We start from the raw sequence: 17,251 nt of genomic DNA, 5'->3' as shown, positions 1-17,251 counted from the left end.
TATTCTTAATGCCCTTTCTGAGCTAAGTTTAACATTTTCTATTGTGTCCAAAAATTCAATATTGTTTTTATTAGAACTTAACACAATAATGCATTGCACACAAACACATAATGGGGAAGGATTTTATCTGCAGGGAAGAGAACATGGGTGCATCTTGCATTACTAATTAGACAAATGAAAATGAGTCAGTTAATATCAGCAGGTTTCCAGCTGTACACTGTTTGGCTTTAATATTTACCACACCTTCACAAACTGTGAGCATATTAATTATTGTTAACGCAACCTTTATCATGTTAGTACTGTAAAAGCAACATCCTCAAAAGCATCAGTATTTTAATTTGCACAACACTAGATGGAATAATTCTGCAGAAACTTAAATGGTTTCTGCATGAAATAGCTCAGGGAACCTTTAAACTACAAATTTTGTAACATCTCTATAATTCTTCAGTTGTGCTGTTAGCAAGTCATGACAGTCAGAAGACTGTCATAGCAAGAGTCTTCAGTCAGAAGCCTCTTCAGATTCATTATTAGACTGACTGCTACCGGAGAGTCTTTCTTCTAATCTCAATCCATGATGTCTGTTTGAAGAGACTTAGAAAATATGAGTTACAACTTTAATGTTGGTCCATTGTTGCACAACTAGATGCAATGTAGCAGCTAGCTTATAGATTCAATTGCAATTTTTTATTTTTATTTATGTTATCCATTCATATTGCTAAAGCTGATAACATTTTGTTAGCATCCCTATCAAAGATACAAACTACTTCCTGCTACCTGAAGTTGTGTTATCCTTTAGCCTCTACAAGGGAAAATGTAGGCCAGGCACCCACTCTCTTCCAGATAAATTGATTGTACTTTAAAAAGAATAACCTAGAAAAGCACAAATACACTTTAACACATTTACACTGCCCAGACAATTGATTAGGTACAGTATATGCATGTTAACAAAGCTGACAAATAAGCCAAACACATGGCCGTTGTCAAGCTTCATCAAAGAAAGACCATGTCCAGTAAACAGCAATTTAGGTGAAAAAATGGCTTGTTAGTTTTAAGATGTATTTTTTATATATATAAATGATACCTTTTTGTAAAAAAAAAAAAGGATTGCTTTTACCAAAAGATAGTTTTTATAAAAGATAGCTTTTACAAAAAAGTGACCTTTTTGTAAAAGGTCACTTTTATAAGCTAAGTTGTGGAAGCAGAATATGTTCTACAGTGTATCTGATAAAGGATTATAGTTGCTTAATTGACCTCATTGTATGTACTTAACTTCCGTTTTGCAGAATATACAGAAGTTTCACAGTGACGTTATGTGAGGAAGAAGCAACCCTACTTCCCTCTTCCATAGCCAAGCTACGGAAATACATGCAAAACGTGGTTTGGCAATGCCTTGCTCTCAGGGACTATCTTTCTGAATCCAACCCTGTTTTGTTGGCTGCATAGTGTAGAGTATGTTGTTTTAAGACTTATGTGATCTCAAATTTCATTCCAGGCTTCCTTATGGTTCCTGATTGTTAGAAACCTTAAGGAAGGTTTTGAACATTGTCAGCTATGAACACAACAATATTTTGACCAATTTAGTCACATTGTTTTATATAATTGTTTTTTTTCAAAATAAAATCTGTGGCACTTACTGCCATGGGGAGGCATAACCACATATCATCACATGAAAACCACATTTTGTTTTAACCTAGGACATCTTTCTGCAACAAAAACATGTTTTTGATTATCACAAATAACTAAATATGAGGTGCAAGCAAAAAAAAAGGATATCTGTAAGGGATAAATAATTTTCACAACCCTGTTTACAGGTGGAGAATTATTATAGTTTAAGTTGACATTCTTATAAAGACTGGAAGTTTGTAAGCTGGGTACAAATTGCTCCCACTCTGAGGGACAAAGGCTGTGCTTTACTCATGTAGATGAATTGCAGCCTTTGTTTACTGTAACAGCCTATGTTTGTGCCTCTCAGTTGAGTAATGCAGTTGGATCACAATTACTACCTCTTTTCTTGTGAATGTCTTGTGATAGTGGCTTAACTATTTTGTCGGGGGGGAAAGCAAGTAAACCAGGTGGTAATAATGGCTTTAACCTTCATCTGATTATGATAAACTGGAAGAATGTATATTTGTACTATATTACCTTTGACTAAATAGTTTTTTTTCTAATAAACTGTTGATGTATCTAACTCCTATATGAAGAAAAGTAACAAAATGTAGGCAGAATTACTTCTATGAAAGCTTTCATAAAACTTTGTGCTCAAAGTGAGTCACGTCTTGATGCCATGACGTTACAGGGGAGGATATACATTAACTATGTAGATCAATAAACTGTATAATTATGATGTTTATTTATCCTCATATTAATACATTTCCTCATTACAAGGATGTTTATTCCTTTTTGTGAGCTACTGATATTGACACTGGTAGTTCAGTTGAAAAGTGTTAATTAGAGAGGTTGGTTTGAAATGTGAAGAGAATCCACAATGCTGAGGCAAAACAGTACTGCACAAAGAGATGAGAGTAAAAGTGAAAAACCTGCTTCAGTGAGCAGATGGAAGAAGAGTGGGTGAGAGAGACAAAGTCTCTGGATGCGGAAGTGGTTGTGGTGAGCAACATGGGTGTGGCCTTTTTAACAGTTTTTTTTTTTTTACCCGCCTGTCAAGAGGTCATTTTACAGAGGAAAGCACTGTGGATGATGAAGCTTTGGACCCATCCCTGGAGCCAAACCCCTTTCAGGATGGATACTAAGGTAAGCATAATAGTCTAGATTAAAGACTAAATATCTGAATGCTCAGGGCTGATTTTGGGTGAAGCCGAGTCAAAAGAGACTGATGGGGGTTGACAGACAAATGGATGAACAGACAAACCAGAGAGTGAGGGAGAGAGCTAGATGTGACAAACAGGCAGGCGGGTCGGCCCAAGGGAAGCGAGAGACGCCTGTACAGCCCAGGGGATACAGGCCTCATCCTGACATATGCTCTGAAGTGAAATGAAGATTGGCACGACCTGCTAATCTTAGCTGTCAATGCTCATGACGTACACGGATGCTCACCTGCCATGCTGTCGCCGTCCCAGGGGATGAGATGCCACCAGGATCGGTCAAAGATTGAAATTTCATTTTCTGAAGGGGAGGAGATTCAAAACTGGTCTCTGGCCTCGACCTCCACTTATAACTAGTCCTGTTTTTTTTTTTGTTTTTTTTTATTTATTTTTTTTTTTACCTGTTTGACAGACAAATGTAATGGAAAGCTTTTTTTTTTATTTCCAAGGCAGTATGTTGAGGGGGAGGAAGATGTCTACTCTCAGAGTCAGGGTCTCCATTATGTTAAAAATATTTTCAACACATCTTGTGATGCCAACTTTTAATTGGTGACAGCTTTAAAACTACGATACAGTAATTCCTACGGTGCCACAAAGTGCAACAAGGATACATGTGGGAGGGTTGTGCACACAATATGTCTCCTCAGTCACTCCGTTTTGACAAACAAAAACAAGTTTCTCACAGTTTGATTTTAGAAGTAGGGATCTGTTTTCTCTCACACTGTTTAAAGAGTGTGAATAATGACGTTCAGGGACCAAGAGAGGAAGAGGAAGGAAGCATAAGTGGCCATGTGGTGCTGAGCTTAAAAGCCATGGCTTCCTGTCTGGTGAACATTAACTGCACATCTTCTTCCAGTGTCAATGCAATCATCATTTAGACAGACCTTTCATTGGATGCTGGGCATATTCACATTATGCACATTGTCTTGCCGTTGAATGCTCAAAGTGACCAAAAGGTCAATTGAAAAAGGTTTTCTGTTTACACATGAATAAGTACTTTGTATGACTTATTTTAAAATAATAGATCTCAGCTTACCTGTTTAAAAATATACTTATATTTCTTATTTCTTGGATTATTCCTTCTAACATTCATCTTGCTTCACCCTCTTATGCCTTCTTTATGAATCATCATCTCTACAAAATGTCTGTTTCTTTCAGATTTACAAGGCTGCGCTGATATGTCTTCTGTTTGTCATGTCAGAAGGTGAGTGCAGAAATCCCCTGGGTACTAAATTTGCTTATGGTAAATTAATATGTGAACTGGGTTTGAAATGAAATGAACTGGATTCAATTACATGCAACAACCGTATTAAGCAACTGACTTTAAAATGTAGATTTCCATTTTGTTTAGCTTTGTATTGTTTTTGCAGTTTTGAAAGTAAATAGTCAGTTTTTGATGCCATTTGTTAAAACAATGTCCATATATTTAGAGGTGTCACAAAACATGTTGCTCAGAAGATGAGACGTTACATTATATTGGGTTTTTGAGAACCAGAAAAGATTTTATGATTTTTTTTGGGGGGGGGGGGAATCTACACATTTTTTATTATTTTCAGAATTAATGATTTTGTAAACAATTCAACCTAAAAGCTAATTCTAAGTTTAGATCCACAAGTTAAAACATAATTAATTTCTGATCTTAGTTTACCACCAAAGTACTCTGAACAACGTTCAATTTCCTCAAACCTGGACCTTACAGGCTTACTTTAAATCTGTTTAATTCTATTGTACTGTTATTTTTACACAATAAATGGATTTCAGTGGCCGAACTCTGAATATAGCTCATCTCATCCTCTTACACATTTTTATTAGTTTTTGAGAGAGCAAGCCAAGTCTAAATTTTTGATGGAGAATTTCTTATTCAGATTTTTAATTGCAGCTGCTCTTAAAGAACTAAAAAAGTGGAGTTACTTTTTTATTAAATTGTGATTCTTTTAAAACACATCAAATGACAAAATCAACACTGTGGTGAAGACATCTGTGCTGTTATTTGAGCTAAATTTAGCTCTACCTGCAAATCCACAGCTGATCCAAGCCCGTACCTGCAGCTACTCCAAAGTAACAACAGAAAAAGGTTAAAGAAACATCACAGCATATTCTGTATTTCGATGGCAAGGGCAAAGCCATTGGATAATATTATGTTTAGTACCAGGTAAAAATAATAACTAACATGTATCCTCATACCTCCCACTTGTAAAACAGTCTGAATTGCTCTTCTGCCTTGCGTGTTGGGGGAGTGTGGTACCTCTTTCCTGCACAAATTTGTGTATTGAGCTCCAAAATTACAGAGCACTAACTCCTGAGTAAAGGTCCTTTTATTTATCCCAAGGAGAGTTGTGCTTTGTTCATCATATAAAAAACAATGTTGTTTAGTTTAAAGTTCATCAAAAAAGTTAAATCCCATTCATGAACTTCCTTATTTCAACACATCCACACACACTTCTCACAAATCACAAACTGTGTTTTAAAGGATCTACAATCAATGTAAAATATTTTAGTCCAGGTTTTACGCGTTTTTTTTGTTGTTTTTTCTGTTTGTCTCACTGTTAGGTGGTTCTAATGTCAAAATGCCTTTAACTTGATTAAAGGCTCTCTCTTACTTCATCCAAAGTCAAACAGTTGATGTGCGGCCATGTGGTTGCGGAATGTCTGTATGCCCTTTCACACATGTGAAAGGTGTGTCCACAGGTGGTCTGCGGCACCTGGGGACACACCTCCCACTTCAGTATATCTCATAGCCATTAATTGGTATGGCATATAGGTAAATTATACAGTCATGGAGTGCGCCACACTTTTCTGTAGACAGCCTCCCCTGTGGAAAATGACTTTGCAGCTAGATTTCATAAATCTCAAATTTGGCTTTTTATTCACTGTGGAATTATTCAGTTCAGATTTCAGAAAGGCACTTTGTAATTAAAGATTTTCAATTGCAAACCAGATTCCTTGAAATCGTGTGAAATTGTTATTTAATGTAGTCCATAAAAGGAGTTCCAGATGCCACCTTAGCATAGAAGCTAATAGCAAGATGTGATTTCTCATTTTTACGAGTTGGTATCTTACATCGCGGTTCTCTGTGTCAAGTCACTGTAGGCTGGTTTAGAAGGGGAATCCATGAGGGTCTTAATTTTTTTGCACATTCTCAACAGATGCTCTTCTGAATACTCATTTGAGACTTAGTCAACACCTAGACTTACTGATTGCTCAACTGGTTGTTATGACATGGGTTGCAATTAGCCATTGTGAAATTTCAGGGCATCAAATATTGACATCTCTTGCTATCTCTTTACACTCATAATATATAATTATACACTTAAAACACTTGTAACTTTAAAAGCTAAGTGACATGTTTTTGTCAAAATGCATATGTGATAAACATTTGATTTGAAGGGTGCTGATATTGTCTTGCATTATTCTTTACATTAGCATTAGCTATGTTTATTACCCCTAGCATTGGGTTGCTTAAACAAGCCATCATATTCCACGGACTGAGTTGCATAATTGCCATTTATGTTGGGCTGTTTTATTCAAAATTCCTAATCTATTACTGTAAGCTCAGACTCTGTGTGAAGGTGAATAAATAATTCAGTGAACCACATAAATGAAGCTGGTGTTACTGGTGGAAACAATGTCCCAAAAAAGCAAGGACATATGATTTTTAGTTCCTCTTGAGACCAGAATTGCAGTCAGGCCAATTTCCCTGGAGGCCTGGAAAAAATTGTTCCATATTCTAAATGGTAATCCATCATGTTAGAAGGCTGATGTGTAGATCAGAAATAATTAAACTATAAATTGGGATTATATTTCAAAAAAGAGGATTAAATATTCAGAAGTGTGACAATGCTGCAAGTCTACATTTACACAGTTAGCAGGACTAAAACAGCTGAAACTGAAACTGCAAGAGAAATTTACGGAAACTGTTGAGACGATGCTCTTCAACTACTCATGATTGCATACAAACTGCTCATTGAAAACATTCAAACACATTTTTAAATATTAAATTACACATTTAATCCAGCCAGTTTTTACCAGTTCATGTAATTAGTCAAAATCAATGCACTGCCTCCACAAAGCAGAAGTTTTGTGTAACTTAATTACTAATTGGAAGGTGTTGAGTGAGCACACAGACAATGGGCCGCTCTGTCCCGTGGTCTCACTCAACAATCTGACTCTGTTGTATTTGGAGGTTGCCTCACAGCCCCATTCACTGACAGGACTGCCACTGTGACATGCTCAGTGGATCTGCAGGGCTCCCTCTACTTCATATTCTGAAGTTTGGCCTCAGCCAAGAAATACGTGACAGTTTGTTAGAGAAACTCATAAACAACACTGGGCTTTGTTCTTCCTGTGAAAGTCCACTGTTTCATCTGACTCCATTTTGTTTCTGTTTGGTGATTAAAAATGCATTTATTTCTCTCCACAGTGTCATGGGCCCAGAGTCAAACTCCCTCAGATCAAAGAACGTCTCCCACCAAACCTATGACTCCCACTGGTAAGACACTTCCTTCTGGCTGTCTCTATCTACAGCACCCTCCACAGTTTTTGATACCCCTGATTTAAGACATACTACAATGTTTCAAAAATCATTTTCTCAAGCAGATTTGCCGACTCCGAGATGTCACTCTTTGCTGCAGCTCTCTAAGCAAGTTTAGAAAGGAGCTATTTTCTTGCAACCATTTTCTGACTAATGACAATAAACACATCTACTGTTTGCCCTAATTGAATGGCATTTTTTTTCTTGTGTTTTCAAATATTTAGGATGTATAAAGTAAAGTATAAAATAAATTAATCCAAAGCTTATGTTTATTTTGTGGTTGTTGCTCAGGGTGTCATTACAGTGCCTTACAAAACCCCCCTGATATTTCTTAAAATTTTCCTTATTTTGACTCAACTAGAAACTTCAATGTGTTTCATTGGGATTTGATTTTACAAACCAAAGAAATTCTGGTATTTAAAACAAACAGCTCACCAACTTTCTTTCCAGAGTTTCTCCTTGATGTTCTTTGTATAAACTTGATAATTTTATGCAGATTTGGCAGTTTTTTAGTGCATGTATAATGAAGGCTCGTACAATGGCTAAAGTACAGGAATTGGTGAAGCTTTGCCACATTTTCAGTATGCGCACTGAGAAGGATCCTAAATGAAATGTTTCATCACGTTAGAAATGTCTAACATGAATATGTGACTCTAGCGTAAAATATGAGATCTGTTCAAAGTTTTTCACCCCAGTGTGTTGGAGCAAAGGCAAAAGAGGAAGTTGATGTTATGTGTTTATGTAAATGCTGGACCAAATTTTATGTGGCTTATAGACTCCTGCAGCATGATTTCCATAGGTATCACTAGAACAGGTTATCCATGATCTTAGCCATTCATTTCTTACCACATGTACTCCAAATGAACCTGATATACCTACGGCATCCTACTGTTGAGTCTTGCTGTCAATGTAGCCTAAACGCATCACCATCTAGTTGAAAATATGCTACAAAAATCATGTGTATTCTATGTATTTCTACAATATATTATTAGGTTATAACTTAATGGTGTTCAAAAATTTATTTTCCTCAGTGACAACAATATGCTTCCGTAGATCACTCAGTGTACTTAGTTTTTTGAAGAATTATCTATTCACTCTATTTATGTAATTAAAGCTTCTGTGTTTCATTTAACATTCTCAGTTGATTTTTCTGTGTGTGCCACCAGGAAACAGAACCACCATAAATGCTGAGACCACCCCGAAAGATCTCTCAGAGAAAAGCACATCTGGGCATAACACCCAGAACACTTCAGTCAGCTCCACCGTATCCGCAACAAGAACAACAGGTAGCACAGCGAGCGGCGTGCCATTCAAATTATATGCAACATTTAGGACTCCTGCCTAACCTGATGTTTTTTTTGTTCCATGTTCGTATTCCTTTTAGCTTTCATTCAGAAGGCAAAAGAGCTTCAAACAAAGCCCACATCTGCTACAGGTATCCCACTTCTTCAACTTTGAACAGTTGGTGGAGCCATTGAGTTTGCTGACAAACTGAGACCGCAACAAATTTAAATAAGCAATTGCAATTTCCTTTGCAAATACAGTAGTTGTTTTGTTTTTTTTTGTTTTTTTTTTCACAATGCTGGACTCACTGGCTGGAATAAAGAATTGCAGTAACAAATACTGAAAGGATGAAAAGCCTTCTGTATAAGTTTCATGTGAAACTCATTTCACTGATATATTGAAACATTCAATTAAAAATGAAGTTAGACATGAGGACGTATCTAGAGTCTTGGGTGAAGTAATGATGCATTGATGTTGCGAGCATGAGGCATCAACAAATCATGGAGGAAGAAAAAATGCAATGGTTAAAATTAAGCCAGTAAAGTATAAAAAGGATATTATAAATATTAGACTCTATGAATAATAAATAGAAATGGGAGTTGATTTTAAAAAGTCAAATGATGTAATGTTTTTTTCCATTTTGTTTCCACCTTGCACAGTGTCATCGACGGAGAAAACAACGGCCAAAAACAAAACTGTCTGGGGTGACTAAATTTCCTTCCTACAACACAATTACCCATGAATGCCATGGGTATTGTAATTGTCTTAACATCCCTTGGCTTGCTGACACTATCACAGTTCCCTGCCTCCTAAGCAAAACCCACCCTGTTGCCTAAAGATTCATTCTTGCTTGTACTTTATGTAAAATGAGATATTTATGCCCTTACACTGCTTCAGTTTACCGAAGATGAGATTTACAGCATGTCACCTGACCCAGCAGATCTATCATGGCATTGCTAACAGTTGCTCCCCATTGATGTTCTGCTTTTTTGTTGCTGTTGTTGTTGCTGTCAATGCGTACTGTTCAGCACTATAACTGACTTCACTCAATCCTGAATAGATCCTTCTTCTCTTACCTTTTGTGTCATATAGATCCAAAGTGGGATGAACCTTTCACCTATAGTAAGGAAGCTCTTTTCTGTATCTTTTTTTCTGAAAGTACTTAGCGCCTGTATGAGAGGGGCTTTAACATATATGTCACTTGTTTAGATTATCAATCTCTGCGATACGCTGGCCTGATCATTGCCAGTGTGCTCTTCGTTATGGGAATTATGATCATTGGCTGTAAGTTTGATTTTTTTATATGTAATAATTCCTATTTACAGTCAAGAAGCTTTCTTAATATTTTGCTTATTTTTGACTACAGGTGGCAAGGTCTGCCGGCTGCCCAAGTGTCACAAGAGGTCATCGAAGTTAGTATTTGTACCAGCAACCTCTACTTGGAGCTAGTTAAAACTCATTTGCATCTGTAAAACTCCTTTCCAAGTGTGGTAAAATCACAAAAAGAGCAGCCACAAATTAGTCTAAGCATGTTAAAAGATAAGATTCTTAAATAATATACGGCTTTACAACATTTACTTCAACATTTGTGACAAATACTGTAGAACATAAGCTCATAAAATCAATCAAATCAGAAAACCAGCATGCAGCAGCTAACTTATTTTCACAGGTAAACTTATGTACATTATATAACATGTCATTATTTTGTCTTTAGCCTGTAGTTGTCAATCACTTTATCAAGTCCAGAGGGCTTCAAAACACTATGTTCAGTCATTCACCCATTTATTCACACGTTCACCTGCTACTGGATTGTAGTCAAGACTGTCCTGGTAAGCTGTTGTTTTTAAGAGAAGCACAGTCTCACTGTGCATCCAGTCATGGAAGGAATGAGTCTGTGGCTTAACCAACAGACGATAAACTGTCAATGCTGGTAGGACAAGAAATTATAGTGCTCTTCTTAACTGATGGCCAACTGTAAGGGCCTTGAGCTTTTAACCAATTCAAAAATCTACACCTATGTTGGAGAAAGCCTATATTAAGAAATGTACCCAGCCTTCCGAACAATAACACTTAGACGTTGGCATGTTTAATTTGTAACTATGGATATGCTAAAACATCACAATGAGTCACTTTAGGTTTTGTAAAAAGATGTCCAAGTTGAGAAAAAAAAAATCCATGGGCTTAGACCTACAAAAACAAAAACAGTAAGAGAGACTAAGCTGATATGTTAATTTAGTTTGTAATGCAAATATTGAACTGTGGAAGTGGTATGATGGAAAAACAGTTTTGAGGAACTGTCTTTAATATCTTGGTACAGCTATTACCAGCTCATAAGTACTTCTCACATATAATGATTAAATAATTAATTGGTGAAATAAATTAAATGGCTAATTATTTGCATACTATATTTTATTTATGTCACAAGCTTTCATTCTAGGCAACAGTTCAACAGAATGCAGCAAAGAGCTCTGTGATGATTTATGCATCAAAAGGGTTCTGATTAAACTGTTCAGTGACCAAAACACAATAACTTGCCCACTGCAAATAACATTGTTTATGTTATTCAATAAATGTCAGTACTTGCTGTAAATGGTGCTCCAATAATTTTTTGTTCACAGAGTATTTGTATTTATTTTTCAGATCATACCGTGTTGTCCAAGGATAAGAAGATGTGCAAACAATGGCAGCCATGGAAAGTTTCAAGAAATTACAAACGACTTAGTCCGTCAGAGAGAAAAACACTTCACTAACACCTGGCAACGCGTTTGTGTGCAGACTGACAGGCTAATTTTACTGCTTGGTAACTGTGGTGGAAGTTTGAGCAAACAAATATTGACTCATGCTGATAAATGGAAAGCCTGGGATCTGTTTTCATGTCTATAAAATAAACTGTACTGGAAATTAAATTGTCCTGAACAAGATCACTCTAACTTTAATTGCATCAAATTGTATGAAACAAATTTTTGTAAAAAAAAAAAAAAGTCAATCACTAAAGGTCATGAATAAACATATTTGTACACCGAGGAATCTTAATTTTTTTTCACATATGAGAATTAAAACTGAAGCTGGGCAGTCCTGCAACCGCCAAAAAAACAAAAACACCAAAACGTTAAGCAAGTGTGTCCAAGCCTCTTAGAGGTTGTGTGTTTGTGAGAAAAGCCCTAGAATAAAGAGAATCTGATGACAGAATAACTTTGTATCCATATGGTAACTCAGTTATGCAAACAACACATAGACAGCAAGTAGGTTTTCTAGCATATTTAATGTCAAAATAGGCAAAAATCCAGAGTTCATTTATCTTTTTATATGTACAGCAGTTTCCCCATTCTAATTACTGAAAGAACAAACAAAGGTGTCTGTAGCTGTGCAAAAATGATTATGGTATTCTTGGCTGATAATACATCAATTACAGGCTCTGGAAATTAAATGCATACCCCAGTAAATGTCTTTGGCATAGAAATACATATAAAAAAAGTGCATATACAAATACAATTATTTAACATGAAGTTCAAATTTAAACTTATTGCTGTGATATAACACTAATACATATTTAAGACAGGACTTACTTTCTAATCATGGGAATTCCTTACAAAAGACCCTAAACCATTTTTTCTTAGAAAAAAAAAAATGGACACGTATCACCCAGTAAATATATACAATTTAAATTTAACTCCTTATGACCTGCATGCTTTTATCACTTGAGCATATCCTAATTGTATAAACTAATGCTTCATAACATTATTTAAAAATCAATTACTACTGATTGCGTTTTGAAACCTTGTTCATAACGGGTTAAATTTAATGCACAAGACATTTTTAGATGACAGATTTTTACTTGTAAAATAATGATAAAAAGCTTAAATGCTACACATATTGCATTTTTTTTGCATGAGTAGTGTCACAACAAAGAGGCTCTCCAATGAGTTAATATCAGAGAGGCATTTGGTAGCAAGTGTATAGAAACATTCTTCTACATTTTAGGGAAATAAAATGTGAAGAAAATACCGTTGTATCATATAAAACAATCAGGAAATAAAATTATGCTTAGCAAAAAAATGAAATGTTCTGTACTCCAGTTTATGCTATGCCTCAATAAAATGCTGACACATAAAAGGCTAGTCAGAAATAAATGACGCAGGCGTGTTCAGATATAGGAAGTTAGAACCAATCGGATAATTTGTTTTATACCAATTCATAAGCATTTTTTCTTAAGCTGATGCTTAACACCAGATACATTTTTACAGTTTTTTTTAATACCCAGTGTTCTTGTTGACACAATTTATTAGAAATAAATAGATTTTTTGAGTCAACACATTTTTTAAGTATTTGTTTCAAAGGGTTTTGGGGTTGTCCCACTTCATCTGAAACATTTTCTGACAGAAAGCTTTCCTGCATATAGTGTAATTGATGTCATGTGAGTGAATCCAGCACCCCTTCATCAAGAAAAATAAAATAAAAATAATTAATCGTAATTCCCAAATCATCCCACCTTAAGTTTTCTACCCTCCCTCTCAGCAACCTTTCTGCTCCCAGTGTAGGAATTGCACTCTGCAGGTTTCTGAAAGCTATTTACAATCTGCATGACTTAACAGAAACTTTGCAAAAACAAAGAAGGGAGGGAACTAAACATTATTTAATACGGCTGATTATTTTACAGCTGAAAGGTGTGCTCAGCTGGTGTATCCACTTATTTTTACTTTGCGCCTTGGAAAAAAGATGAAGAGCCGGTTTTGCCTTCACAGTGCCTCCCGTTGGGCCAGGAACAGAGGATGTCAGACAAGTGAATGAGAAAGGAAGTGAGCATTCAGCTGGCTTAGCGCGGATTAGCATGGTTTGTCTCACTCAACGACCATTTCACAGACAGGCCTGTTCCACACGCACCAAATCAAAACACAATTACAGTTTTCTCTGCTTAAGTGGTCAATCATTTTATGCTTTTGAAAAAAAAAAGAGGGGAGGTTTGGCTGAGCTAAATCATTAATTTTAACAAAAAGAAGCTGCAAGCCACACGTTCCTCTTTTAAATTGGATTCTTCAAACAGAATCCAATTAAAAAAAGGTTTGAATGCTTTCCAAAAAAACCCCCAACTAAATGGAGAACAAACAGCTGGGATCCAGAGAAAATGGTGCACTACAGCAAAAAGAGAAAAAAAGTCATACTGCATAGGTTAGATATGTTTATGGGGATGTGAGAGAGAGTGGACAGTGATAAGCAGGCTGAGGTGCAAATGAGTTCAGGTGTCCTGAGTCAGTGGGAGATAACGGCCTGTTCTCCTCACTTGGCTTTACGGTGCAGAGATGCTGCGCTGCCAGGAACTAGATGGTTTCTTTCTCGTTCTGCTCAGTGGGTACAGAGTAAATCCTGAAAAACAGGTGGCAGACAGAATAAGGTGAGACTGATGCATCTAAATGAATTAGCAAATAATTTAAAAGTTAATGTAGTGGTGTAATGTCAGTTTAAAAAAAAGGTAAAACTTTAGATTTCTTAAACAGATATTTCAAGTGTTTATAGGTGATCATCTCATTCAGCTGTAAAAGGCTGAAATGAGCTCTTATGTACACACACACAAAAAAATATTTTACATGCAGAAATGTTCTCCAATCATTGGGAAAGGGTGCTGACTTGACAGTTGTCCAGCAGACAGCCACTTTAGACAAGGAAAGTCATTTCTAAATAAATTGGCTGATCAGAGCACTGTATCCAAGCATGTAAATGGGAACCAGAGTGGAAAGAAAGAGTATGACTTAAAAAGGTGCACAAGAGACTAAGATAACCTAAGTTTTGAGAAATAAAGGGAAATCAAGAGTTTGGGGCAGAAGTATGGCCGATTTCAGTGCTTCAAGAACAACCACAAAGATACATCCATGATGTATTTAGAAGAAATGCTAGAACAAGCATTTTTTATGTCAAGCCATTTCTGAACCAGGAAAAATGTTGGAAGCCTGCAGTGGTAAAGTAAAGTAAAAAAAAAAAATAAACAAAGAGGACTGAACTGTTCTTTGGTCTAAAGCACAGGTGTCAAACTCCAGTCCTCAAGGGCCGCTGTCCTGCAGTTTTTAGATGTGGCACAGGTACAAAACGCTTGAATGAAATGGCTTAATGACCTCCTCCTTGTGTAGATCAGTTCTCCAGAGCCTTAATTACCTAATTATTCTATTCAGGTGTGGTGCAGCAGAAGCACATCTAAAAGTTGCAGGACAGCGGCCCTTGAGGACTGGAGTTTGACACCCCTGGTCTAAAGTATTACAGACTGCATTTAATTTGAGGATCATGATCCCAGACTGCATAAGAATAATGGTGTAAAAAACCAACCATCCAAGTACCAATTTCTGCTTTAATGACCACAGCATCACTAAGATTAAGCTGTGAAAGACATTAACACAATTTTTCTAATCTTGACTGATTTTGAAAAGAATGGGTGACAAAAGAAAAGTCTGCTTGAGGGAACAGAAACAAACAGATCAACAATATATCGATTGGGCTGAACTGTGTAAACAAGCATTACAAATTAATTATAAATAGTTTAATGCTATATTGAAACTTCATTCAGGAATGTCAAATTGTTGAATGAATTCTCATTACCTTTATGTTCAACATGAGAATGATTATTTCAGTAAGACCCTTTGTTTTATTTAGTTTTAGTAAAAATATTTTTTCCAGATATCCCTTTATTTTTAATCACTGTGACTGTAAAAAGTTAGTTGATGATGTGTTTTATGCCTGGTGCTGTTGTGCACTTATACTCATAGCGATTCAGTTACAAAAAGTTTTATTAGTTGGTTCACATCCTCTCTCTTCATCTGTTTGCAGCTGGGTTGTGACTTCTTTATCCAGCCACATTAGCCGACTGGGTACTGATCCACCCAAAAAATGCAATCATGTTTGTCTGATTGCTACCAAAGTTGGGTCAAACTCCAGTCTTCCTCTCATTTCGCACAAACAAATTTGGTGCCAATTCGCTCCCCTGACAACTGACCATAGCAAGTGCAGTAAGTGCAGGCTTTACCTGACTGTGGCCCCGGCTTTATAGTCTGCTAACCCACTTGACCAAAACCTGTAGAGAATCTGTGGTATGTAATCCAGAGGATGATACAAAATGCCAAACCCATCAACACATATGCTAAATTCTGCTGTTAAACACCTGAGAGCCACAGGCAGATCAAGTCCTGATCAGTTAGTCAAACACAAGAGTGACTGTACTGCCAAGAATCTGGAAATGATTTTTATTAGCCAGTTGTTTCTTTATTAAAATCATTTTAATTGTTTTTATGTACAATTTATGGTGAAGCTAAATTTGACACTTTCATTAGCTGCAAGATAAACAAAATTAATTCAATAAACTGAACAAAATCAATGTGTAATTGACTTATTCAATTACACAAAAGTGATAAAGATATAACTTTTTTTAAAAACTAAACTTTTCAATGATATCCTAATTCGTTGTGATGCTACTGTATGTTAGGCAACTAGGTTCTTTTTCAGTGATAACTTTAACAACAGAAGGAACATCCATAAACAGCAGAACAGCAAGAAAAAAAAATAAATTGCATGGCTTCCTCATTAAGCTGGGTTCTAACAGGTGCATGGTCGCTGCGTTACCTCAAAAACACCGCTCATCCCCCAGGTGGGTCTTATAAACCTGACTGAAAACTGTTGATCCAACAAGCCATAGGTTGCTGCGTGATTAAGCCTCTTTTCAACAGAGCGATCATTCAGTGCCAAACACCGCTGGAGCTGGCTGCAGCTCCGCGAGGCAGTGACTAATCCTGCACAAGAATTTAACCCTAGGATGCACAACAACTTAGGTGTCATTACTGTAGCAGCTTTTCTTCTGCCACCTGATTGTGAACTCCATAACACCCCGTACCCTTGCGACCCTCCATCATGCAATTTATCCATCACCTCCTGAACAAAAGAAACTGATTAGTTTGCAAGATTTCTCAAAATCCAAATTACGGTAAAGCAGAGGCCAAATGCTAAGAGCAAAACTCTGACAGCAAAACAACCTAAACCAGTTATGCAGAGTCTCAGCAGTTGTTGTCAAGATGCCAAGAACATGTTTATTGGGTTGGTTAATTTTTCAAGTTCAGTTGCCTCCTTGTGACTCGGTGAATGAGGTAAGCTTTGGGACAAGTTGAGTCCTGTCCCTTTGGGTCATACTTTCCCAGTGGCACCGACAAAGCCATTGTTTGACAGATAGTTGGGGCGTGTTCACTAGTGACTCTAGAGGACACAAGGTGCAACACTAATTGTTGGACAAGTCCAGACGGGCTAACGTAGGTGGATGCTGATGATTCTTTCAGGCGTGACTTTTCTTTGGTTTTGTAGGTTGACAATTTAGACCAAGTAGAGCACAAAGTAAAAGCAGAAGCAGGACTGTTACCCAACAGACTGGTTCTGTGACTCCGAATCTGACTTAGCATGAAGTCTGCCCCAAAACAAATAAATACCAACACACAAACCTGTAAACCAATCATTTGAATAAAACAAGTAATTTGATCTTACCCTTGCTGCTGTTTCAGCTTTTGTCGTTTCATCAACATTACGGCTGCAAGCAGAAAAAAAAAAAAAGGTCAACTCCATAAGAGGAAAGTTCATATTTGCTTTGGAGGCA

At 36.6% G+C, this 17,251-nt stretch overlaps 1 protein-coding gene across 2 annotated transcripts; it reads left to right on the top strand.

Moving 5' to 3' along the window:
• Window positions 1–1,964: 1,964 nt before the first annotated feature.
• fxyd5 (FXYD domain containing ion transport regulator 5) lies at window positions 1,965–17,208 on the top strand. 2 transcript variants are annotated; one of them, XM_028012410.1, is made up of 11 exons: window positions 1,967–2,075; window positions 2,666–2,751; window positions 3,981–4,026; window positions 7,243–7,311; window positions 8,520–8,639; window positions 8,738–8,788; window positions 9,297–9,341; window positions 9,730–9,759; window positions 9,847–9,921; window positions 10,004–10,049; window positions 11,278–13,090. In XM_028012410.1, the coding sequence occupies exons 1-11, from the start codon at window positions 2,018–2,020 to the stop codon at window positions 11,300–11,302; spliced, it is 651 nt and encodes a 216-aa protein (XP_027868211.1). In that variant the 5' UTR covers window positions 1,967–2,017; the 3' UTR covers window positions 11,303–13,090. The 2 variants fall into 2 exon arrangements, with proteins under 2 accessions (XP_027868210.1, XP_027868211.1); XM_028012409.1 differs by lacking the exons at window positions 10,004–10,049; window positions 11,278–13,090 and adding an exon at window positions 16,343–17,208 and having other exon boundaries at window positions 1,965–2,075; window positions 9,847–9,896.
• The last annotated feature ends 43 nt before the right edge of the window (window positions 17,209–17,251 follow it).

The sequence above is a fragment of the Xiphophorus couchianus genome, chromosome 3 (assembly GCF_001444195.1).
Source record: "Xiphophorus couchianus chromosome 3, X_couchianus-1.0, whole genome shotgun sequence".
Lineage (NCBI taxonomy): Eukaryota > Metazoa > Chordata > Actinopteri > Cyprinodontiformes > Poeciliidae > Xiphophorus > Xiphophorus couchianus.
Note: the sequence above shows the minus strand (reverse complement) of the source record. Positions and strands in the feature narration are given on the sequence as shown.